Here is a 24,789-nt window from a genome sequence, read left to right as displayed (position 1 = left end):
TTTTATCTTCCAGGGCTTGTAACTCTGTGCCTGTGCACTGTGGGGTTGGGTTCAGTTAGCATTTCCCAAACCCTTGTGGTCTGCAAGGTAACTTTTGGGATGCTAATCTCCACCACGCATGCCCCAGGGTGTCTGTGAAGCACAAACAGAGATAATCCTGTCTCATGCTGCTGTGCTGGATGTGGGACTTCACCCCCATGGCTCTCCAGGGGTCAGGGTCCAGCTCATGGGAAGGGTGACATCCTGCTCTAGAGCCATCTGCCAGGGGATGGGGACATGTATCCAGCATCAGTGGCACAATTTCTCTGTGTTTGTCCTATTGCTCACATCCTCTGGTGGCTTGTAAAATCAGCTTGTGTCTGCCACTAGCTGTTTTTTTTTTATCTCCAGAGCCATAACCATCAGAGTAATGCTGTTTTAGAAATTCCCCAGCTAGGCTGTATCACTGTTCTGGTTCTCTTGGACACAAAGCAGCTCTATGTTAGCACTCAACTATAATAAACTACTTTATAATTACCTTAATTATAAGTACTTATTACCTTCTCCAAAACACTTGTCTCCATAGAGCAGGGCAATAATGAAGATGTAGTAGCTTTGTGTGATGTTTGTCTGGATGGTGTGAGCTCAGCATTGCCTCCCACCAAAAATAAAGTCCCTCTCCATGCTGCTTTACAGTACAGTGGCAAAATTCAGAGATTTGAATGGGAAAGAGATTTTTCCCTCCCCTCCAGTTTTTTAGGAATGTTTCCTGTCCAGAGTATCACCAGATCTTGTTTGGTGCTCCACTGATCTTGATGGTGACGTGGCCTACAGGCTCTAGGAGGAGTTGGTGGGTTTGTCATCTCTTTGTAGCCACTTCAGATGTGCTTTCATGTCTCCATGTCTGTGTGATCAGGAGGAGAGAGGGGGGTTTATGCTGGACAAAGAGATCCTCCAAGCATCTGTTCTCTCTACGTGAGGCTTCCTCCCATGTAGAGTCATAGAATGTTTTGGGTTGGAAGGGACCTTTAAAGGTCATCTCGTCCAACCCTGCTGCAGCAAGCAGGGACATCCCCAACTAGATGAGGTTGCTCAGAGCCCCATCGAGCCTGACTTCGGATGTCGCCAGGGATGGGGCCTCCACCACCTCTCTGGGCAGCCTGTTCCATTGTTTCACCACCCTCCCTGTAAAGAATTCACATTCTTTGTGAAGGTCTTCTTCCTGAAGTTCATCCTTCAGAGCTGGTTTAGTTTAAGTAACCAGTTAACTTACTCAACTTATAAAAAAACCCACTTTTAATCCACTCTGAGAATTTTAAAAAAAAAAAGTCTTAGATGCAGCTGAAGGTCTTCTTCCTGAAGTTCATCCTTCAGAGCTGGTTTAGTTTAAGTAACCAGTTAACTTACTCAATTTATAAAAAAACCACTTTTAATCCACTCTGAGAATTTAAAAAAAAAGTCTTAGGTGCAGCTGATTTAGCACTAGGCCTGGTGTAATATAAACCAAAAAAAAAGTCAATTGTAAGTGAACAGCTTTCTTGCCTGGTCAAAACAGAGCTGTCGTGGTGTTGCCACTGCTTGCGGCGTGCTGCCATTTGGGAGTCTCTCTGAACCCCTTTGTTCTCAGGTTTGATGTTGTGGCATTTCTTCTATCAGAAAGGAGTTAAAAAACCCCAATTTTGCTTTTGGAGCTTTCTGGTGCAGGGACGAGCAAGCCATAAACAATGTCTGCACTTTTTGCTTTGCCTTTGCTAAAGCCTGGCCGGTTTTCTAGTGGGAAAAGGCAACTAGGTTTTACTTGAAGGAGATCATTCGAATTCTGGGCTATTTTTTTGAGTGTCATGCAATCAATTTTGAATTTAATTTCCTTGGGAATATGTTGTAGCCCTTGACCACAAACAGAAGTCCTGTGTCTCACCGTGCGTGAAACGTCAACATTCATTAGGAGAGCAGGCTCTGAGAGAAATGTAAAATCATTAAGGGGTTGTTCAGGGAAGATAGAGCTTCTCCTTTCAGAGCAACACACTTCAGGCTTGGACCTGTATGTGTGCACAAATGAATATCCCGGGCACTTACTGCAAAGCCTTTTGAATGAATGACGATTTTAATGTATCCTTACCCTTTAACTGACAGGCCACTGAGCTGGCCTCCATAAAAGGTACCAAGGCAGAATAATAAACTATTTAGAGAGATACAGAAAAGTGAGGCGAGAAAGAAAAGACAGTGATTATCTGATAGCATTATACAGAGGTTGTCAGAAAGGGTCGCACAATGGGAAGGAAATTACTGAAGAGGGAGCCATTCAAGAAGTAAACTATACAACAATTGTAGGAGCCAATTAATTGGTAACTTATTGGACACAGAAGCTTGCAATAGATGGCTGACTGGTTGACAGGAGCACCGTTCCTGTAAGTGTTTAGAAATAATAGAGTAAATTTCACCACTTCACACGCTGAATAGTCAACTGTTGCAATGTACTCTAAATATGCTAATCCACAGAGCCCGGTGTCCGCCGGAGCAGGAGACCCATGTGTCTAAAAAAGTGGAAGGCTACTATGGCACAATACAAAGAATTCACAAAAGACCTAAATGATCAACATTAGAAAGTTGTTACTTTCTTTCTACTTGCTACTTATGGAAGAAAGGCGTCGGTGTCGTTGCATATTCATATCGCCTGGCACGTTTTAAGGCTCTCTGTAATTGGTGCTGTTGTGCCAATCACTCGGTTAGCAAGAGGAGAAAGGGCTCCAGAAAGGGTTGTGTACACTGGAAAAATAAATAATGCCCCTCACAAGCTGAAGGTGTCTTTCATCCAGGCTTCGTTTGGGATCATCTCCCATTTAGAGAGTGATCTTTATTAATCGGCCGTGCGGCCCAGCTGCACCTCCCCCTTCTGCCCTCATCGGATGTTTCCACCCAGACAGGCTTATTTTCAGCCCTCAAATTTTCTGCTTTTGATTTCATAAAAGGAAGTAGGAGGTCACGTTAAATGAGCAGCAGTTTCGAGGCTGTGTAGGTCTGGAGAGCTTTGGGAGCTGAGCAACTGTGTTGGCTTTTGCAGCCTCCACCACAGAGAGGTGACTTGGTGGTGGCAAGTGATGCCAGGAAGGTGGGTTTTCAGGGTTCAAATCCCTTCATGCAAGCCACTCTTTAGGCTTCCCTGCAAGGGAAACGGGGTTAATACAGATAGCAACCTTTGCAAAGCAGGTGTGAGACATCATTCCCTCTGCACAGCACTTCTGCAAAGTGCTGAACTTTCAGCATGCAAGGAATTTCTTGTCTAAACACTCTGTATTATTTATACGTGTTGTCAGTGTTAATAAGCTGGACTTGATGTTAGGGGAAGACCTTCTAACTGATCACAGCACAGTTCAGGTTGAGTGAGGCACAGTAGGGTGAGAAGGATGGAGCAGGCTGGGAAAGCAGCGAGGCTCCTCTAGAAGCCCTTTTTAGTGCTTTTTGGAAGGGAAGAGTTGAGCAAGAGACCTATGGGATGATCTGGCACAGTGATCTTTGCTGGCTGTCAGAGGTGGCCACACTCTCTGAAGCACATGGCAAATCCCTCGAGGTTTCCGAGCTTGGGGAACTTTGTTCTTCAGGGAAATGAAAGATCCCTGTTTGACAGGAGATGTTTCTTCAGGCCACCACACCTCTAATGAATAGCTGGAGCTAGAGAGATAACTGAGGACGCACCAACGTTGGTATCTGGACTGTGTGGAGTACCTGCTGCAGGCTGGGTCTTTGCATGCTTCAATTATGTAGCACGTTATAAATAATACAGGGAAACTACTGACATTCAAGTCATGTTTCTGTGGTGTTTCTTAGGGCAAGGATGTGATGAAGAACCCAGGTATGGCCACTTTGCATCTTTCACCAGTCCTCTCCCTCCCCTGAGAGAGAGATTTGATTTTTACACCCGTTGTAAATACAGACTTCCAAAAGGTCTCGTTTAAAAGATGAAATCAAGTGCAATTTGAATTTAATTCAGACCTCTTTACACTTCAGCTCAAATGATGTTTGAAAGGAATGGTTCCTTCGTATTGCTCATTAAATGGGGGACAGGTCATGTTTTACTGTTCTTTTTATGACTGAGCCATTTACTGCTGCAGTGGCTTGGCCAGCTATGTGATCATTTAATCACTTAATGACATTGTTTTTCTCTCTCTCAAAGATCTGAGCATTTTGCTTTGCAATGCAAATAATGAAGCAGTCTGGTGTTGCCTGCCTAATGAAGCAAGGAAACCTTTAAATTTAAAATTTTCCTGAAAAAAAATATATAAAGAGCGTGGCAGGACATACGTTTATGAAGTGCTCTGTAGCTTTCAGTCCCTGCTTTGCTGGTGTTTCCTAGCAGGATGCTGCCCTTAATCTGAAATTAAATCCCTCATTTCTATGGTCCAGGCTTGTGAGCTGATGGGCAAAAGAGTGTGGCCAGGGATTGTCCCCCTGGAGCTGGCACTGCAGAGGCTGCACCTCGAACCCTGGGTTCAGGTTTGGGTCCCTCAGTCCAAGAAGGACCTCAAGGGGGTGGAGCATGGCCAGAGAAGGGCAACAAAACGGGGGAGGGGGCTGGACACCAAGAGGGGCTGAGGGACCTGGGGGTGCTGAGCCTGGAGCAAAGGAGGCGCAGGGGAGACCTTCTGGCTCTCCACAGCTCCCTGGCAGGAGGTTGGAGGCAGGTGGGGGTTGGATTCTGCTCCCAGGGAACAAATGACAGAACAAGAGGAAACAGCCTCAAGTTGTGCCAGGGGAGGTTTAGGCTGGACATAAGGAACAATTTCTTCCCTGCAAGGGCTGTCAAGACCTGGCCTAGGCTGTCCAGGGCAGTGGTGGAGTCCCCATCCCTGGAGGGGTTTCCAAGCCGTGGAGATGTGGTGTGAGGGACACGGGGCAGTGGGGACCTGGCAGTGCGGGGGGAATGGCTGGACCCGATGATCTGAAAGGTCTTTTTCAACCAAACCAATTCTGTGACTCTAATGTGTGCTGCACTCACTAATAGTGCTAGAGACACTTGCTCTCCCTCCCACCACGTGCCTTTCTGTGGGCATCCAAGCACTTGCTGGGCAGCAGGTTGCAAAGTGGCATTTCTGGGTTGGTGGTTAATCTCTCCCCCTCTGCAAGTGCTACTTTGCCTTCATGTTTTCCCAGTCTATACCAGAAACTCTCGGTTAAGAATGACCCAAATCCTCAAGTTATTGTGCAAAGGATGATATTACATCTAAAGCATATGATTCCAAGATAATTTTGAACTAGCCCTTCATGCCTGTCTGTGTTGAAGCATGAGGCCAGAGGCCAAGCATGAGCCAGGTCTCAGTTAGGGACTATGTTAAACAGCAGAGCCTATGAAGAAAATCCTTGGGGATAATGAGCTCCCTTTGGGTGACTGCAGCAGCCCTGTAGCAATTTGTTTCCCCCTGTATTTTCCATGAAGGTTTCCCATTGATGGATTCATTACACCAGATAATATTTAAAATTAAATTATCTGGTTAAAAATTAACCAGATAAGCCTCTGAAGTGGTTTTGTGCCATGAATGCTGGTAACCAGCCTCAGTCTGAGGTGCTTTGGTGCTAAACAACTCTTGAAATTGTTCATCCCACTGGATGTTGATAAATTTTAAAGTGGGCTGAAGAGCCATTACCCAACATCTCTCAGGAGATAGCCCTGCAGGGCTGGAAACAAGTGAGAGCGTTTGAGATCTTTCCCCATGATCCGTTGCTTCCTACAAGGCAGTTCTGGTTTTATTTGGCTTCTTCCATTTCTCTAGCAAGGTTATGGCACAGACCTGTAGAGCTCCCAGGGAGAATTTTTCTGACAAATTTTTCCTTTTACTAGCCACAGCTTTGAAGCACAAGACACCAGCTCTTCTGCTGCTGTGGAGCACACGTGTGTGGAGGGCTCATGGGATGGTCAGGTGGGGCTGGCTCTTGCTTCTCCCATTTTTGTAGGTTCTTTAACCCCCTCCATGGGCAAAGGCAAGAGAGGAACTGGATTCCTGTTTGCTGCCTGATGAAAGTGTGCTCCCTTTAACTGCTCCTCCAGCAAAACTACTCCCCTGCCTTGTCCTGCTCAGACACCTTGGCACGTGCTAGGACTGATTTAGAGCTGCCTTTGTCAGACAGTGTCTTAAAACACAAGCCAATGACACAATAAAAAGCAATAGCCTGATACTAATGAAACACATTGTAATTAGGACTGGCTGGGAATTTTCCAGTGAAAACAGGCTTTGTTGGAAAAAGGTGAGTTCCCTGATACTGAATTACTTCACATTAAGCTCTTCAATTTTGAAGACCTTGTGCTGGAGCCCAGGTGTGATTTTTGGAACCGTTGCTGCTCTCCTGCCAGCCTGCCTCAGACCCAGGACTCTGGATGGAGGAAGTACTGCTGTAGGTTGACAAGTCTTCTTCACAGAGCAGTTCTGGTTGGAGCAGGCTGTTGAGCTAGTTGGATCCCTGGTCAGTCTCATGTAAGAAGCTGATATGATTGAACTTGGCTGAACTGTTCTGTTGAAAGGCATTCTGGGTGCTCCATCTGGATCTGAACACGTGGCTGAAAGCTTTCACGTTTCCTGGGATGGTGCCTTGGTTTTCCAAGCAGCACAAAATGTGGGTTTGGGCAGACATCTGAGGATCCTGATTTTCTGCAGAAGGCATTTTTGCTAAGAGCATCAGCTAGAACCCACTGGCTTTACTTGGCAAATCTCAGTGACAGCACAGCAGAACTCCCGACGTGCTTGGATGGGACCTCGCTGAGGCCTGTGCCCTGGTGAGCCTCACTCCAAGGACCAGCAAGTGACTCTTGCCCTTTTCCCTTTCTTTCAGACGGCCGCCCGATTGGCGTGGAGGGGATCCAGGTGCTGGGCACAGGGAATCTGATGATCTCAGACCTCACCGTGCAGCATTCTGGCATCTACGTGTGCGCCGCCAACAAACCCGGCACTCGGGTGCGAAGGACCGCCCAGGGCAGGCTCGTGGTCCAAGGTGAGCAGACCTGGGCCTTGGGGAGCAGTGATGCCCTCTTCTCTGTGCCCTCTGCACAGCTTCACCTCTCCCCTGAGCACTGTGATGGGTTGGGTGGGACAGACGCTGACTTTGCCTCTCTGATGATATCAGACAAAGGACTTCTCTTCTAGACACGTGGTTTTCCAGGTGGGTTGTGTCTCTCTGTGTCCCATGTAGATGAGTGGCAACCAGGTATCATTCAACTGAGGCCTCAGCTGCATGGGTTGCAGTGGTTTCCCACCTCCTCACAGGCATTTATTTGGCTTAGCAGACACCAGTTGTTACTTGTGATCATACTTATACATCTCAGCAGAATCAGCCAAATTCATCTGCATGCTCCTTAGTGCTACAGGGACGTGGGCCCCGTTCTCATGGTGGACCCCTCTGCATGATAAATATTACTCCTGCAATGATATCCTGGAGTGGTTATCAGAGTATTTCTCTCCAACTCAAAAGGCACCAGTAAGCTTAAAACCATTTCAAAAAAAGTCAGTGAGACTGTTTTCTGTAGCAGTTGACACTGTATCTGAGCCCCTTGCCAGGACAGGAGCACATCACCCTCTGGGGGTGGTGCCCGGGAGATGCAGGTTGCTCCCTAAGCAACTGTCCTGAAATGTCACTTGTAAAGGGTGATTGGGCCAGAGCAGAGATCAGCAGTGAAGAAAGCAAACAAATGCCCTCCACATTCTCCCTGCGACCAGTCTCCATGGTGAAGGGAACCAGGCAAGTATTTCAGAAGGCAAACCCAGCTGGCAGCGTGCTCTGAATGGCAGCAATCCGCCCCTGATTACAGGCACTCACCTCCTCTTCAAGCTAGTCCACTTAAAGCATCTCGTGCTCTCATCAGTTCACTCATTAACTATTGACTGATGATATCCTGAATCTAAAATTACACACCTCCTGCCGGAGTGAGCTAATTGAACCTTTCATGCTGGTGATGGGGAAAGTGCCCTGCTCCAGCCCTGATGCTCACCTGACAGCTCCCAGGAGTCCCTGGCTCCTGGCATCCCTCTCCCTTTGCCTTGGGAGAGTGAGGAGCAGTGGAGGAAGGTGCTTGCACAGGGCTGCTCATGCCTCCTGAGTCCCACGATGAGGCATGAGAGGAGGTGAAAACTCAGTGTTTCTTTTGCTGTTGGGTTTCTGGGTGAGCAGTGCAACAAGGGAGCCTCCTAGCTGGCTGGGGGTGGGCACACCTATGAGTCCTCTTATCAGGAACACCAACCCAGGCATTAAGAACAACTTTGCTGTCCTGATACAAACCCTTCAGAGCTGCTGCAGGACAGCTCTGTGTATAGTGTATGTATCAGAGGTTGACTAAAGCTCAATGCCAAGCTGGTGTCCAGGAGATAGGCAGGCAAAGCCAAAAGAAATTATTTGGAAAATCTATGAGCTTGTAAAAATACTGCTATTGAATGCCACTGACTGCTCTTGTTGGGAACTGGATGGAGGGGCGAAGTGGAGCAACTTCTCATTGCTACAGACTGGCAGTTTTCAGTCTTGTCAGAGATTTGAACATCAGCTCCTGAGCAGCTGGTCAAGTGCTGGAGTTCACCTGAGGTAGAATTACTGTGGATTTTCACCCAGGGGAGCCAAGATGAGAATTTGTCCCTAAAATGGTTATCACAGGGCTGCTGGAGCCCAGCCTTGCTGTGGAAGGGGGATACTCCTGCAGCATTAGCAGAGAAGCTTGTGGTGGTAAGGAGAACCGTGGCCAGTGTGTCCTTGGTGTAGCTCTCAGACATGAGCTGCAGCATCCAGGACCTCAACCTGTGTTGCCCATCCATAAAATTCTTCATGTTTTTTGGGGAGAAGACTGTTGTTCCCCAGGGAAACGAATGGCAGTCCCATGCCAGGCAGCTGGGCTCATCCCAGGTTTGCTCACCCTCCCTCTGGAAGCAGCTTTTCCTTCCTCTGAATCTCATTTTGCCCGAATTTTCCAGCTGAGAGGTACAAATGATTGCTGTTCAGGTTTGTCTGGGAAGAAAACAGCAATAATGACTGACTTGGGAGACTGTGGGTTTTATCTTTGTCAAGATGTCAGCGATGCAAATCACATCCGTAAAGAGAATAAAAGCAAAGAGCAGGGTATCAAAAGCCTGGCTGGAGAGGAAGTTAGCACAGGGCTAGGACAATACAGCCGCCTCAAAGCAGCCAGGCCAGGTACTTGCTGCCTTTATACAGGGGCCCTTGAAGTGCCTGAAGGCACAAATTAACTTGCCCTCTGTCTTTTGAAGGAGGCACGTTTTATAGGTGGGAAACTGGAGGAGAAGGGGCTGTTCCTGTTGTAAGGCTGGGAGCTGGTGGGAGGCTGGGATAGAGACCACGTCCTCCCTCCCTCCTGCTGCCAGCAGTGGTCCCTGTCCCCCTCCCAGCAGCTGCATGGGCAGAGGTGTCCTGGTGCAGGGCTCAGCTCTGTCCCTGGCAGCAATGTCCTTTCCCACTGCAGGCTCTCCTTCAGATCATCTAACGTGGTCTTATTATCTTCCTGGGAATTCCTCCTCCCTCCAGAGGGGGAGGCGTCTATCCCCCGCTCCCTCCCTCCCTCCCTCCCTGCCCTCCCCTGGCCGTTTAGGCTCCTTTGATCTCTTTTGTAAGGTTCTCACACAAGAAAGTTTCCATTTTCTCTTCAGATCCCAGCGCAGGCATTTGAATATTGCTTTGTGCCAGCCGCCAATGAAAGTCCCCAAGTCTCACGGGGGGAGCTGTGGAAGGGCCGAAGCAACGGAGGGTGTGTGGTGCAAGGGAAGAGCAGGCTCCCGTGGCCAGGCAGGGGGAAAAAAAGATATCAAAGCACTTTCCCTCTACCTCCTGCGCAATCTTTTGTGCTTTATTATGTGTTTGGTGTCATAACAAACTGATGGGCTGTGAATGGCCAGATGGTCACCAGTGTTCTCCACTCCATGCTTCATTTCCTCCTGAAAGCTATGCAGAAAAATGAGATCCCATCTCATAAATGAGTGCCCATCTTAAGGACATGTTTTTGAAGGCTCTGCTGACAATGACTGCCTTGTTCTCCTTGCTTTCTGCTGGCAGAACCAGGCAGTGACTCCTTGGTCCAGCAGATCTGGCCACTGCTGTGTGTCTTGATGTTTCCTCCCCTGTTCTTGCTCGCACGCCTTGCCTGTGGGGTTTAGTTCAGCAGTTGCTGTGGTTTAGGCTCAGCTCTGTAGTACTTGGTCTGTCCTCGGGTTTATCCCTAAATTCAGGCTGCAAAACCAGCTTCAGTACATGCTGCGTCGGTCAGTGTGCCCTGTGGAGGTGGCTTCCTGCCCATGTTTTCCTCTGGAGAAAAGCCACCACCCAGGGACAGGTGGGCACTCAGCTTTCCTCCAGGTCTGTCCTCGGGTTTAGCCCTAAATTCAGGCTGCAAAACCAGCTTCAGTACATGCTGCGTCGGTCAGTGTGCCCTGTGGAGGTGGCTTCCTGCCCATGTTTTCCTCTGGAGAAAAGCCACCACCCAGGTGGGCACTCAGATTTCCTCCACTAGGATGCTGGAGTGAGCTGGGGTGCCTGAGCCCTGGGGAACATCCTCCCAGGAGCACACCAGTAGGTGTTGTGGGAGCACTGCTGCAGAGCTCCAGCCTGTACTTTGCAGATGAGAACTTCATGATACCACAGATGGCTGATGGACAGTCAGACACAGGTCCCATCTTTGGCCTTAGCAATCCCACCAGCTCTACAACTTAACTATTTAAGTTACGTAAGTGGCTGGACTTCCTCTGTAGTCAATGGAGAGAAGCCAAGTGAGCAAGAGATTGTTGTCTTTAACCTCCTATCATCTCATACTGTGCTTGACTGACTTCACTGTTGGCCTGTCTTCTCCTTTATAACCTTATTGTAGATTCCAGTAGCCTTATTTATGAGGTTTTGTTGTTTCCATGTTATTCTTCCTTCTCCTCACCTCAGCCTCTGTCCTTGGCCCTGCCACTCTGGCTACTTGAGAATTAATGGTGCCTTTGTACTGAGGTGCAAGGGGCAAAGATTCATCTGGCACCAGTGCATCTGCTGTCAGTGCTCCCTGATCCTTAGGACAGCCCTCATTAGTCAGCTCTCAGGTGCCACACTAAGCTCCTCACTCCAAGAAGGACATTGAGGGGCTAGAGAGTGTCCAGAGGAGGGCAAGGAAGATGAATCTAGAGCACAAGTCTTAAGAGGAGTGGCTGAGGGACCTGGGGGTGCTGAGCCTGGAGCAAAGGAGGCTCAGGGGAGACCTCCTGGCTCTTGACAGCTCCCTGAAAGGATGATGGAGCCAGGTGGGGATTGGGCTCTTGTCCCAAGGAACAAGTGACAGGGCAAGAGGAAACGGCCTCAAGTTGCATGAGGGGAGGCTTAGATTGGACTTGAGGAAACACTTCTCCCCTGCAAGGGTTGTCCAAGCCTGGCCTAGGCTGCCCAGGGCAGTGGTGGAGTCCCCAGCCCTGGAGGGATTTAAAAGCTGTGGAGACATGGTGCTGAGGGACATGGTTTTGTGGTGACCTGGCAGTGCTGGGGAATGGTTGGACTTGATCTTTTTCAACCTAAATGATTGTGTGATTCTCAGCACCATGCTGCAAACTCATGGCAAGGGCAGTGAAGCTCCCTGTTATCTTGGGGGACACGCTGGTGTCTGGTCACTGCTGAGATGAGATGTCCCTGAAGAGATGGAGTCCATCTGGATCTCCCATTACAACCCGTTGTTATGGTGCAGCTTCATGCTATCACAGCTTGTTGGGTGCAGTAAAAGCTATTGAAGCACTTGGATAATGATTCCGAGGGTGCTGTGAAGCATTCTTGCTTTTTGATACCAATGTCGTGCCTTTAAATATTAATTCAAACTGCATGATCTCCTCCCTTCCATTAAATCCTGAATAATCAGTGCTCTGGTTTCTTCATACTTCAGAAGCCAGGGCTGGATCTTGCCCACTCCTCCTTGCCAGGTTTGAATCCTCTGCTCTTAACAGTCACCTTCATTAATATCTTCATCAAGATCTTCCTGGAGGGCTGAGATGTGCTTCCTCTCCCTGCCTGTGATGGCCTTTGGCATGTAGTGTGGAAGGGGGAGAGGTGTTCAGGCTGCTGTGCCTCTCACCCTGGTGAGATGAGCACTGACAAGATGTCCTATTAATTATGGATGAGGAGGCTTGGCTGAAGGCAGAGCTTTGCTTCTGCTCCTTTCCCACTGACCCAGGGTCAGGGGTGGCAAATTCTTGGTTCCTGTTGAAATCGTTTGAAAGGTCAGGGAGAGGACCTGGGAGGAGGAGAGCAGATGTTGTTCTGTCCAGGAAAGGAGCCATTTGCCCTCAGACCACACACCAGCAGCCACCTCAGGGAACCCAGACTGGTATGACCACCAGGTTGCTGCTCCCTGGTCTGGGGTGACAGAAGGACATCTCTTTGCAGCAATATCTGTCCCTGTGCTAAGATCCTGGTGGCACTCGGATGTCGCCCCTTCTCTGATGATGCCAGAAGCTGGTGGTGGGGACAAGGAGCCTTTTAACTCGATGGGTTTCTCCTGTGGCTTGGGCTCTTCTGCCCCAAAAGGAGTAGGGTGAGACCTGAACTGGGCAGAGCAATGCCTGGAGAAAGCCAGGAGGAGCAGAAGAGCATCCTGTGCGGTGAGGGCTAGCACCGAGTGACTCAAGCCAGTCGAAGGAGCTGCCTCCTGCCCCCTGCAGAGTTCAGGCGAGTTAAGGAGGGCCTGGGGGTTCAGTCTGGTGGAGAGGAGGGACAGTGGGGAGCAGGAACCCGAGGGGCCACCACGCCCACAGCTGCACCTCCCTCACCCCAAGCCACGCATGGCACCGCTCCCATGGCTGCCTCTGGCACAGGGGGAGGAGGAGGCACGAGGAGAGCTCCCAGGAGGGTCACCCCGCCTGCTGCTTCCCAAATTTACACCTTGCCTCTGTGGCGGGTGGGAGATCTGCTGGAGCAGAGGCAGGGAGCCAGGCAGCAGGGGCTTGGGCGGCGAGGAGCTGCAGGATGGTCGTGCCCTTCTTTGGCATGGTTGGCTTGCACCTGCGAGGAGGCTGAGTGCAGCTCCTGAGCCCAGATGAAAGCAGGGAGGTGCAGAGCCACTTGCAAAATAATTGCTCCTCCAAAACCGTGCCAGCACAAAGCAGGGGGGTGGGAGGTTAAGGAAGTCTTGAAAATCAAGTCTCTAATTCTCTCACTGCACGCCACAAAGGGACCATTCAGGGCTGGGCTGAGGGGGTTTTCCCCCCTGTTTATCCGTGCTGCCAACTTTTACTGAGCCCATCCTGAATTTTATTTTCATTTATAAATCTCCAGCGGGGAAAAGGGAGGAGGGAAATGAAAGGACAAGGGATGGATTGGCACCTGGGGAAGTTTAGCAGGAGGCTCTGGGAACACGTGTCCCTTAGGTTGCTGAGATCAGGTTCATTAGTGGACCCGGGCTCCAGCAGAAGTGGCCTGGCCATAAACTCTGCCAGCGGACACCCCCCACAGCTAACATAAGTCAGAGCTGCCATGCTCTGCTTCCCTTGGATTATTAAAAATGAAAGAGGGGGCTCTGTGGAGCTAAACAGGCTCTTTGATGAACTTCTGTGTCTTTCTGCTTGTAGGACTTACAAGGGGCATGACTTTGCTCTTGCACACACCCCTTGCACCACGCTTCAGCCTTGTTGCAGCAAGTAGTGATGCTCTTCCCTTGCATGCAGGCAGCTGGGGAAGAGCTTTAGCACCCCGTGCTCCTACAGCAAACCCTGAGGGTTTTTTTCAGCCATGAACCACAAGGCTCTGGCCACCCCTCGATACATTTTACCAGACCAGTTTGCTCCCTTCTCTCCCATCCCAGCATCTCTGCTGGTGGCAGAGCCCACCAACCCCATGCTTGGAAAATGCCAGCCAGTGGCACTGAGTGTGTCTCCTTGGATGGTTCTGCATTTGTCAGAAGAATTTAACACCAGCCATCTATTACCTGATGCTAGTCAGTAAATTCATTATGGGCCCCTGTCTCTTATCTGTTTGTCTTCATTGCTGCTGCTGCCAGTTCCACCTGATTTTAGGTTTCAGCAGCAAGGTGGAGTATATTTATCACTTCTCCCTTCAAAGTGTAACTGCTTGAATAAACTCACCAATTTGGCAGTGGCTTTCAGGCCCTGCTCTCTGTACTTTCTGTAGGCTGATACACTGCTATATTCTGCTAAATTATTTTAAAATTTATTCTGAGGTGCTGGAAGTGGGGAAATCACTTTCTGTTTCAAAATGTTATTGTTAAAGGTAAAAACATGGTTATGAGGTGAGCAGCAGTTACAGGCATGGTGGAGTCTTCTGCCAGGCTTGGCACCATCCCAAGGGTCCCAGGCTGCAGAACTGGGGTAAAAAAGGCTCCTTAATCTATTGCTAGCAGGGCAGCCTGCTCCAAATCTGGAAAGCACTGCCTGCCAGATTGCTGGAGGCACATCCAGTTGTTCCTTTCCACCTTCAAGCAGCTTGTTAATGCCATGGAGGCTCTTTGGGCAAAGCCAGGGCGCTGCTCTGACGGGCAGGATGCATTTTGAAATAACCTTTGTCAGATATGGATTTTTTTGCACCACTGGGGTTGCTCTCAGCAGGAGACTATGAAGAAGTGAGGGGGCTTAGACCCTGATGCTGTTCGTCTGAACCCTGAAGGACTTAAGTCTGCTCTCCATACAGCACTGAGCTGACCTTCAGGTGCCTTCTATGAAGGCACGACTGCCAGGATGGGCAACCAGATTGCAGCATTGATTCCAGAGGCACCATCCAAACCAGTTATCTGCTGCCTGTGCTGAGGGCTGGCCAAGTATCTTGTGTTCCCAGGCAGAGGAGGCTTATTGAAGCCCAAGCTACAAGGTTGCTCTTTGTACCAGGGCAAAGTGAGACCATCATGACTTCTCTCACCCTCCTCTTTCCTCCTTGCAGCCCCTGCAGAGTTTGTGCAGCATCCCCAGTCCATTTCCAGGCCTGTGGGGACTACTGCCATCTTCACATGCGTGGCCCAAGGGGAGCCCCCACCACAGATCACTTGGCTGAGGAACGGGCAGATCCTGGAGACCAGCGACCACATCAAGCTGAAGAATAACAACAGGTAAGTCCTTGTGTGCTGGCCACTGGCACTGCAGGCTGGATGGGACTTTGAGCAACCTCCTCTAGTGGGAGGTGGCCCTGCCCATGGCAGGGAGCTTGGAACTAGATGATCTTTAAGGTCCCTTCCAACCCAAACCATCGTGTGATCCTGTGATTTGAGGCAGATGTGTGCAGTAGTTCATTTTGGACCAGGCAGTGAAGGCTGCTTTTGAGTGAGGCTGAATTAAAAGCCATTGCTCTGAACTGCCTGGACTCCAGTGGAAAGGGAAGTGGGAGAGATGCTGGCATGCTTTCTGTGTTAGCAGAGAGCTAATGTGAAGGTGGTAGTGTTCAGAAGGAGGTCTGTGGATTCAACTAAGGCTTTGATATACCAAAACACTGCTCCAGTCCTACTGCCTGCACTTTGTAGGCTTTTATTTCAGCTCTTCATGTTATATTGTACCAGGACATCAGCATGAGACTAGCCTTGATGCAGGAGCCCAGAAACAGTGTCTGTTTTGTCCTGATCATCATCTGGGTGTTTCTGGAGGGACTAAGTGTTGTCCCTGGAGTTGGTGGGGGCCACACTCACTCTGCAGTGGAGAAACCCTTAAACACTGACCTGCCTGGGTGTGCAAATGCATTTGGAATAATGTTTGTTGCTTACTTTCACTAAACTACAGCCTTTTATCTCACCAGGGAAGAGTGTTTTCTCTGAGTACTAAATAGCTGCAGTTTCATATGAGGGGATGGGGCTGTTTGCAGTGAGGAAATGCTACAGTGGGACACACTTAGTGTGCAAATGACAACGTGACAGTTTCTATGGAAATAGCATGGAACAATATACTGAAAAATAATAGTACCTGTGCTGTAAACCTAAATTATTGGTGGAGATTTGTACTCTGTGGTGTCGTACAGCTGCTGTCTATATTAACAAATGCATCTCCTGGATGCAGCTACCCAACCTCTTCAGTAGGTCTGGACCTTCAGCTTGACTTCACCATGGCTTGTTCCTCAAGAAAGAGCAGTGATTTTTATCTTTCTAAGGTTCTCTATAATATGGCTTTTTGGTTTGAGGTTTGAGAGTCTTTTAAAGCTTTGTTATATGAAGGAGGGAAGGGTGTGTGTTGTGAGGATAAGGTGTGAGTTTTAATGAAATCAGCTCAGTCTGTGAAGGTTTTCTCCAAGCTGGAAGTTGTTAGAGCTTCAGAGGAGCTTGTGTGTGCTCATACAGATGCCACTCCAGCCAGGCTCATGGTCTTCTGGTTCATTGCATGTCTTTCTGAGGCACATCTGAAACTTTTGGCTTCTTTCACACTACTCTTGGTCTACTGTGACCCCTGGCTTCAGGCAAGTGGCCATGGCTGGTGGCTTCCAAAGCTGTCAGTCTGAAAAATGCCCTTGCTGGTTCAGCAAAGCTGGATGCTCCAGGAATTGGAGGAAACAGATCAACGGCTGGGTTTGGGTTTTTTTCTTTTTCCTGAGTGTTTTCAAGTTGTCCTTTGTTTCATTCTCATGGGCATGACTAAGTGCTGTAACCCATTTAGTTCCAGGCAGAATCAGTTTGTGATTATGCCTTGGATTTATCAGTCTGTTGCACTTGGAAAATATTTGTCCGTGCAAAGATGGATCTCCAATCTACTAGTAATGAAGCTACTAAACTGCACGATGAGCTTTTTAATTAGATTACATGGTTTCCTAGAAAATTCATTTGGATTAAAACTCTGCTTAATATGGCAATAAAGGTCTGAATGTCCCCAAAGGGATTTTTAGGAGGAAAAAAAAGAGTAAATCAGCCCAAATCATATCATGTGTTAATTGATTGCAAAAAGTATCATTAGGGGCAACTTTGTTCTTGTAAACCAACACGGGTAGAGGGGAGGTCCAGACCTGCAGAATGTGGTGATGGAGATGCTGCTCTGCTCCTGCCAGCCTGAGGCATCACTCCTGCAGGCAGCAGTGTGTCTGCAGAAACCCACAGCCCATGGGAAGAGCCATCCATCAAACTGTTGCTTCACAAAGTTGTGAAGGACCCTTCGACATCTACGTCACCCCACAGTGCCTCTCAGACACAGGAACTGCAATCCCAAGGAGAGCAAACCCTCAGGGTCAAGGGACTTCAGAAGCCCATCATTGATGAGGTGAGGACAGCAGCTTCAGGACCAGATTCACTGCAGATTGGATGTAGCTGCTGGTATGACATCAGATGGTCACTTGCTAAACAGCTTCCAACCTTTCAGTGCAGCAAAGTAAAGCCTCGAGGGCTGCATCCAATAAATACCTCTTCCCTCATGGTCCCTCCTGTGTGAATTCTCATACCTGACGTGTTGACAGTTTCTGGGCACATTAGCATTAAAGATCAGCCTTCTGCTGTGCCCTCTCCAGAGGTGGTGGTTATGTTTTGAAACTGCCAGCTGTGTGGGAACAAAATATCCAATCGATGATTAGCAAAAATCAAAAGCAGTTCTGGGGTAGGGGATAATTGTTAATGAAAAATGCATGAAGGTTCAGGCATAGGGAATTGTGGGGTTTTCCATTAAAAGCTGTGAATAAAAAGCACTGAAGGAGCTGATGATGGGGCCACCTTGCCACACAGGTTGAGGATGGAGCCGCTGGCTGTCGGGGTGATGCTGCACTGGACCATGCTCTCAGATGGAGAAGATGGTGGAGCCCTTTTCTGATTTTGGTGGAGCCATCCAGCAACCCTAGGGTTTGTCCTTCTCTGTTGATCAGAGGTGCCATTTTGCCCATATTATTTCTGGGGTCATTGGATCAGTCATGATCCAAATGCCTGAGAGGTGTAATGAGCATTTTCAGCAAAATTCCCACGTGGCATCACCAGCCTGGCCCCAAACCAGGCACGTGGCTGCAGGAGGAAGGGACACTTACTGGCCAAGTTAATCGTGGACTTGTGTAAAATCATGCTTTTGAGGTTATAACTTCAAAATTTACAAGGAAGCATGAAATAGTACCCGAATTATTGCTCTGAAAGGTTTATTGCTTTTCTTCCTTTGACCCAATCAGGTTCAGGGGGGTAATTTTGAGCCTAGAAGTATATCACACGGTGGGGTTTATATTGCTGTAATAGCAAGGAACAAAGGCCAACATCTTCAGAGAAGGCAGGCTCTAAATATTGATTTTCCAAGAAGATTTTATTTACAAAATGGTAATTAAGGGACTTCATTTGTTCCCCTGGAAAAAGGCTTCGTTAGAACCTGGGCTCAGGTGGCATTTGCTCTCCTCAGTGACCTTTGCTTATGAACTGTCTCCTTTTAAACTTCTTCCTTGCTGGTTTGCACTTGTTTTAGTGCTCTGGGAATGACTCACTTCAAGGGCTATGAATGTTCAAGGTTCAGGGAGAATATTCCTCCATAAATAAACTCCAGGACAACTTGGCTTTTCTTGCACTTGTCATGTGCTGCTTAATCCTAGTGTAGATACAGAGAGAGACCTTCAAGAGCCAAGAGCCAAGCACAGCCCTTTTGGTACCAGACCCAGGGAAACCAGTCATTCAGAAGGTGGCTTTTTTTCCATAAAACCCACGTTAGTTGGGTGCAGAGTGATGCAGATGGGCTTGTACATCCCTTCCTGGGGCACATACTCCACAAAGTCTTGAATCTGTAGGGATTTGGGGCAGTCACTGGGCACCAATCTCTCCTCCTCCTGTCACTGTGATTATTTTGCTGCCAAGTTGCCTGTGTAATTTTTCTGTGGGTGCTGCTCCACCGAGTTGCTCTTGAAGGGCATCAGTGACTCAGGGTTTTAAGTGTTTGTTCCAACTATTCTGTACAGCAAAATACACCTGCAGAGAATGATCCTTACACAGGAAACTTCAAGGCAGGACTGAGCCCATCGTGGGGCAGCCCGAATTCAGCCTCCCCTGGATTAAACTGGGTTTGGGGATTTTCCCCCTAGCAGCTCTCCCAGCTCTGTGTTACCAGTCCTACCAACATAGACATCTGCCCTCCTTCCCAGTAGCTTCTCCTGAGATGTTTTTGTGCTTCCCTGTGCCCCATGCAGATGTAGAGACTTTTCTGCTCCCTCCCTGGGACAAGATTCAGTGAAATCTGTGATTGCACTCTCTGACTTCTGAACACAGGTTGAGTGGCAGCCAGTGTGTTCACCAGATAACCAGCAAGTCATGTAATATGGAGCAGTCAGCTCTGGCTGTTGTGTCCTGCCTGTGCCAGGGTGTACTTCCAAGCTCTGCAGGGTTTGGAGGACACAGTTCCACCACTGTTGGTGCAGATGGACCCTCTTGCCTTGGATGTGAGGAAAGAGACCACTGAGAAGTCCTTCAATTATAAAGGTCTCTTCCAAGCTAAAGTATTCTATGATTCTATACTTGGGAAATTGGAGCTGCTTGCTGAAGGTCTTCTCCAGGGGGCTCAGTGTTGTGCTGGGAGGTGCTCCAAGACAAGCTGGATGTGTCCTTCCCACCTGGGAAGGCGCAGACCACCTTGGACGTGACCCAGAGCTGAACCAAGGGACCCAGAGCCTCCAGTATGGAGACTTTGGTGTCCAGCTGGCCTGTGGAGCTGAACCAGCCACTGTTCGTCCCCAGCATGGTGCCTGAACAGCAACAAGTTCCCAGAAGGTCTTGGCACAGGTGTCAGGATGAAATGGTGCCACTGCAGTGCCTCCTGTAGCGAATGTGACGCCGTTTACAATGTCCCCTGTGCAGGAAACCTCATCCTCACAAATCCTCATAACCAAATCCTCATCCTGCTGGACTCATTCTCTCCCAGGGCTGTGAGAAAGAGCAGCACCTCGGGCCAGCTCTGGAGGCTCAGGGTCTCCTGGCCCTTTCATCCAGCACCAGTGGGGAGGGTGGGCTGGTTCCCCACAGCACCGTGCACCCCGCTGGGACCAGCAGCATCCATCCGTCCCTTCCAGAAGCTGCACTTGGGGGAGTCTGTAACCACAGATCCTGGCTGCAGTGCCTGCTAAATGTAAATCACTTTGTATGGGAAGGGCTTCTTCTCCTGCAGAGCACAACCCAGTTTCACCTATGAAGTGATATTTAATTTCTGGAGGCTCGAGAACACGTGTGTAGATGGCTGGGGGTGATCTGCAGTGTCCCTCTGGGCTGCTCAGCATCACTATTCAGGCTCTGCACCTTCTTCTCAGCCTGTGCCAGGCAAACTTCAGAACCCAGGGCATTGCTGCAAAGCTGCCAGCAACCAGCACTGGGAGGGGAAAAAAAGCCTCATTTCCAGCACGGCACCATCCGGCTGGCTTGGCACCACGTGGCACAACACCCCCCAGAACAAACAGAGGCAGAACTGGGCACGGGGCATCTGAATGTGGCCCTGGGGGCTTTCGGTAGCTGCTGGCACTTAAAATGCTCTCCCCACTAGCCACAGCCTGCTCTCTGCTTGAATTTCATCACACTCCCCCTTTTGTGCGCCTGCGTGCGCGCACATGCTGATCCCCTTCCAGATGGGCCCCTCTTTGTGCTGCTGAATCGATGAAGAGGCTTCCTTCAGTTCTCAGACTTTTTCAGAGGAGCCTTTGGAAAGCTGATCTCCGGTCATCGGCCCGGACCCCTGACCTGAGCCAGATCAGTCATCCTGATTGCCTCTGAACTGGGAAGACAGCTTGGGAATAGCGCGGCTCCCGAGCAGCAGAGGCCTCTGGGTTCAGCTCAGCCGGGTGTGAATCCACAGCGGCTCGTCTCCCCACTTCCATCACTGCCTGTCAGGGCATTGTGAGGGGCTGTGAGGGAGCCCTGGGCTCGCTGAGGGGCTGTGGTGACCAGCAGAAAGCCTTCTGGCATCTCGCCTCCTCCCACGTGCTCGCGGCGCTGCCGGTCTGGCGCTCGCGGGAAAGTTTTCCAGCAGCAGATGTCCCAAAGTGACAGGTTGGGTGGGTTTTTTTTTCCCCCCGTTGATGGGAGGAAATAAAAGGACACTGCATATTTCAGATGGTTGACACGTAGAGACACTCTGCTCCCCCTCGTACAGCAACTACCTATTTTCCTTTTGTTTGAGCTTCCTTAAAAAAAAAAGAGAGGAAGACAAAAAGCCTCAAAACCAGGGAAAGCTGCTGGGCAGAATGCTGACCCTGCTGTGCTGCATCCTCCACATCCCAGGAGCCAGTCTGTCCATGGCTGAGATGAAAGTGGATGCCCAGCAGAGGTACCAGAGCTATCAGCTGGGATGATGCTGAGCTTGCTGTGACTCGCTGCCAGCTCCTGCCCTCCTCATCACCAGTGTGCTTCAAAAAGTTCCCACCAGGGCTTGCAGGGAGCTCCACAGCTTCCTTTAGAGGTCTGCCTGTGGGTGTTAGAGGGACCAACGGGGAGAGAGAACACCCTTGTTCTCCTGAGGCTGGGTTTAGATGTTCTGAATTCTGCTCACTGACTTCCCCCTAGCTGATTTCTGCATCTTACCCAGGTTTATAGGCATAGCCAAAAATCCTGTCGTTTTATCGACCCCTCTGCCTGCACATCAGTCCAGGTAAAGTGGGCCTGAGGTCATGGGTGGCTGAGGCTCTTCTTGCACAGCACATCCAAACGCAGCCTTGTAAATCTCAATGAAAATCAACTTTTCAAAGCCTGAAGCAACTTTCTGGCTCCCTGCCATCTCCACTTTGTGGAAATTTATTGTGTTTATTTCTTCAGAACTGAGCGTGCGTGGCAGCGTTACTGGCCACCTCAGAACCTCTGCAGAGAGGCAGCTGGGATGTCCAAGGCTCTGCCCAGCTTCGGGTCCCAGTAGCCAAGTGCTTTTCTGCTCCAGGACTACCAGCATCCAGCACATCATCTGTGTCATGCAAGAGGAGCTTTGCTCATCCCCCCCAAGTCCTCCCAGAAGAGAGGTGTCTTTGGCCCCAGCATCATGCTGTTGCTATCATCTTCCTTGCACTGCTTTCCAAGCAGGTTCCACTCTTCCATCCTCTGCATCTTTTCCTCTTTCTGGGTAAAGCAAGTAAATAGAATCTTGGAATCATGGTTGAAAGGGACCTTTCAGGGTCATCTGGTCCAACCCCCTTGCAGGGAGCAGGGACATCTGCAGCTAGAGCAGGTTGCTCAGAGCCCTGGCCAACCTCACCTGGAATGGTTCCAGGGATGGGGCTTCCTCCACCCCTCTGGGCAACCTGGGACAGTGTTCCACCACTCTCAGCATCAAACATTTCTTTCTTTTCTCTAGTCTAAATCTCCATCTTTTAGTTTCAAATCATTCCCCCTTGTCCTGTCCCAACAGGCCCTGCTCCAAAGTCTGTACCCAGGTTTCTGGCAGGCCCCTGGCAGTCCTGGCAGCCCCCAGCAGGTCTCCCCAGCTGGAGCCTTCTCCTCTGTGGCTGCCCCAGCCCCACTCTCTCCTGCTGGGCTCCCAGCAGAGGGGTTCCCCCTGGGGCTCCTCTGGCCCCACTCCAGCAGGTCCCTGGCTCTGCTGTGCTGAGGACTCCAGAGCTGCCCCAGCACTGCAGGGGGGTCTCCCCAGAGCTGGCAGAGGGGCAGGATCCCCTCCCAGTACCCTTGGAGGCAGCAGAGCCTAAATACTCCTCATTATTCCTGGGCTGCTTTGTGCTCGGGAAGCTTAACGCTGCTCTCAACTTTTGTGCCAGCCCAGCCTGGAAATAATCCCCCCTTGAGGGGGCAGAGGAAGCACTGCCCTCCTGCCACACATCTGCCTTGTGCAGAGCTGGGAGCGTGGCTCTGGGCCGGCATGATCCTGCCTTCTGCCATCTGTCCTCCCAGGAATCAGCCCTTGTTGACACAGTTGAGCCACACATCGGGGTCCTGCCTCCCTGCACCCCCCTCCCACCTCTGCCTTTCTCCTGTCATTTAATCAGATACGCTGAGCCCCTGGCTATGAGAGGAGCTTAGGGCTGATTCTCTAAAATCACCATATCAGCTGAAACCATCACATTTGATATTCCATTTACAATGTTTCCAAGGAAACAAAGGCACAGGACATAAATAGATGACTGTTAAACATTTGCTCATTCACCGTGGCCCCGATAATTTGCAAGGTAGAAATATGAATGTAAGATCAACAGCAATAATAAATTTTAATATAGGAAGACCAATATTTTGCTGCAATTAGGAGCAGCATTCGTTCTGATGGACAGCCAAGCTGTGGAAGGTTATTTATCATTTCTGCTTTCCTTGTGCAGTTTTTCATTTGCATAAAAGGCAGCTTTGATTATGACCCCCAAAAAGCTGCAAAGTGCCCCTCGCATCAGCAGGGGTGCTTGGGATTTACTCATGTGCAGTCAAGTTCCAAGTCCACCTGGAATTCACTGCAGGAGATGATCATTTATTTCTCCCTAGAAGCAAGCAACGGATGTGGATTTGGGTAGGTTCAGGTCATTTCTGACTGAAAAAACAGCAACCAAAAAGCTTATGCAAGCTTTTTTATAAGCCAGCAAGATGATGTAGAAGCTTGGAGGCATCGTGGTCTCCCAGATGTTCATGCCAGGCCAACAGGTCAGACAAACTGGGCAAGACTGGAAATACAGGTGCACAAACAGGGATTAATCCAGAGCAGCGCACGGAGGTGTGATGCTCTAAAATAGAAGGGAGGGCAGTGGTGAGAGGTGTTTTATTCACACAAATTGAATTGAGTCATTCCTGGCTTGTTTTCTGAGGCAGGGAGCAAGCCCTGGAGCGAGCAGAGCTTTCATGGATGGCTCCCTGTTTGTGAACCAATGTTGTTAGGAAGAGCTGGTTTGCACACTGAATGGAAGGCAGAGCTAACGTGTTGCACAGTTATTTCTGAGCCAACACTGGCTGGCCTTGTTATAAAGACACTGGGCAAGTGCAACCCTTGGGCCAGCCCTGAATTTGCTCTGGTTGCACACAGCCATTGCTGAGGGGTCAGTGCAGAAAGGGCCTTCAGCTCAGGTGGCCACGTGTACAAGGACTCTGGTTGTCCTGTGCCCACCAAGCCACTAAACCCATCTCCTGAGGGTGGTGCAGGGATGGCCACCGTGCTCAGGAACAGGCTCTTGTGGGAAGCTGGTACTTCACTGGCTCGTTGAGGGATGTTTTCCATCAGAGTAGCCAGCACCTGTCTTTATTTTGGAGGCTGAAAATGGCACCGGAGCCTGCTGTGGAGGTCCCTGAGGGCAGGCTGGAGGAACCGTCCTGGTTGCTGCCGTGGGAGACCAAGCTTGGATGTGCCAGCATCCAAAAGAGGTTTTGCAGAGGAAACCTGTGACTTGCTCATAAGCTTTGGCTTGTGCTGATCGTGTTTCTGAAAATGCAGAAGCAGGAGCTGAGGCTGTAACCCTGCAGGATAAGTCAGCTAATCCCAGTGTTACCCTAAGACTGCTCTAATGTGCTCTAATGCAATTAGGGCATCACCAGAGGGCTTTCTGGCTGTGCTTGATTAGACTTGGCTTAGCAACCGTGCGCGGTGCCTGGGTGGGTCTCACTTGGGTGTACTGGAACTAAGCCAGTTAAAGCTGGTGTGTGGACACCGAGCTGTCCCTGTAGCGTGGCTGGGATCTTCCTCAGCTCAGGGCTCCAGATCCCACCCTGTGTCCATCAGGCTGGACTTGAACCACAGCCTCTGCAAGTCAAGGCAGAGACCCGGGGAGCAATGAACACACCTCCTGGGGCTTTTCCTTCCCCAGAAGCTCCCCGGAACCTCGCTGTAGAAACAGCTCTGCCATCAGAGCCAGCACGGGGGCCGTGGCGTGGCTGGAGGGGAGGGACACCTCGGTGAGCTGCTTGTCCCTCTCGTGTCCCCACGCAGCACCCTCTCCATCTACGGGATCAACCAGGCGGACGAAGCCATCTACCAGTGCATCGCCGAGAACAGCGCCGGCTCC

General features: G+C 49.9%; 1 protein-coding gene across 1 annotated transcript in view; it reads left to right on the top strand.

Annotated features, from left to right (window-relative positions):
* Positions 1-6,798: 6,798 nt before the first annotated feature.
* IGDCC3 (immunoglobulin superfamily, DCC subclass, member 3) overlaps positions 6,799-24,789 on the top strand; it is a gene marked incomplete at its 5' end in the record, with an annotated part of 27,478 nt that continues 9,487 nt past the window's right edge. The window contains 3 exons of the mRNA XM_008937803.1: positions 6,799-6,957; positions 14,860-15,025; positions 24,714-24,789. The exon at positions 24,714-24,789 is cut by the window's right edge and continues 193 nt beyond it. Coding sequence (XP_008936051.1) covers positions 6,799-6,957; positions 14,860-15,025; positions 24,714-24,789 — 401 coding nt within the window. The remainder of the gene's footprint in view (positions 6,958-14,859; positions 15,026-24,713) is intronic.

The sequence above is a fragment of the Merops nubicus genome, unplaced genomic scaffold, assembly GCF_000691845.1.
Source record: "Merops nubicus isolate BGI_N331 unplaced genomic scaffold, ASM69184v1 scaffold6263, whole genome shotgun sequence".
Taxonomy (NCBI): Eukaryota; Metazoa; Chordata; class Aves; order Coraciiformes; family Meropidae; genus Merops; species Merops nubicus.
Note: the sequence above shows the minus strand (reverse complement) of the source record. Positions and strands in the feature narration are given on the sequence as shown.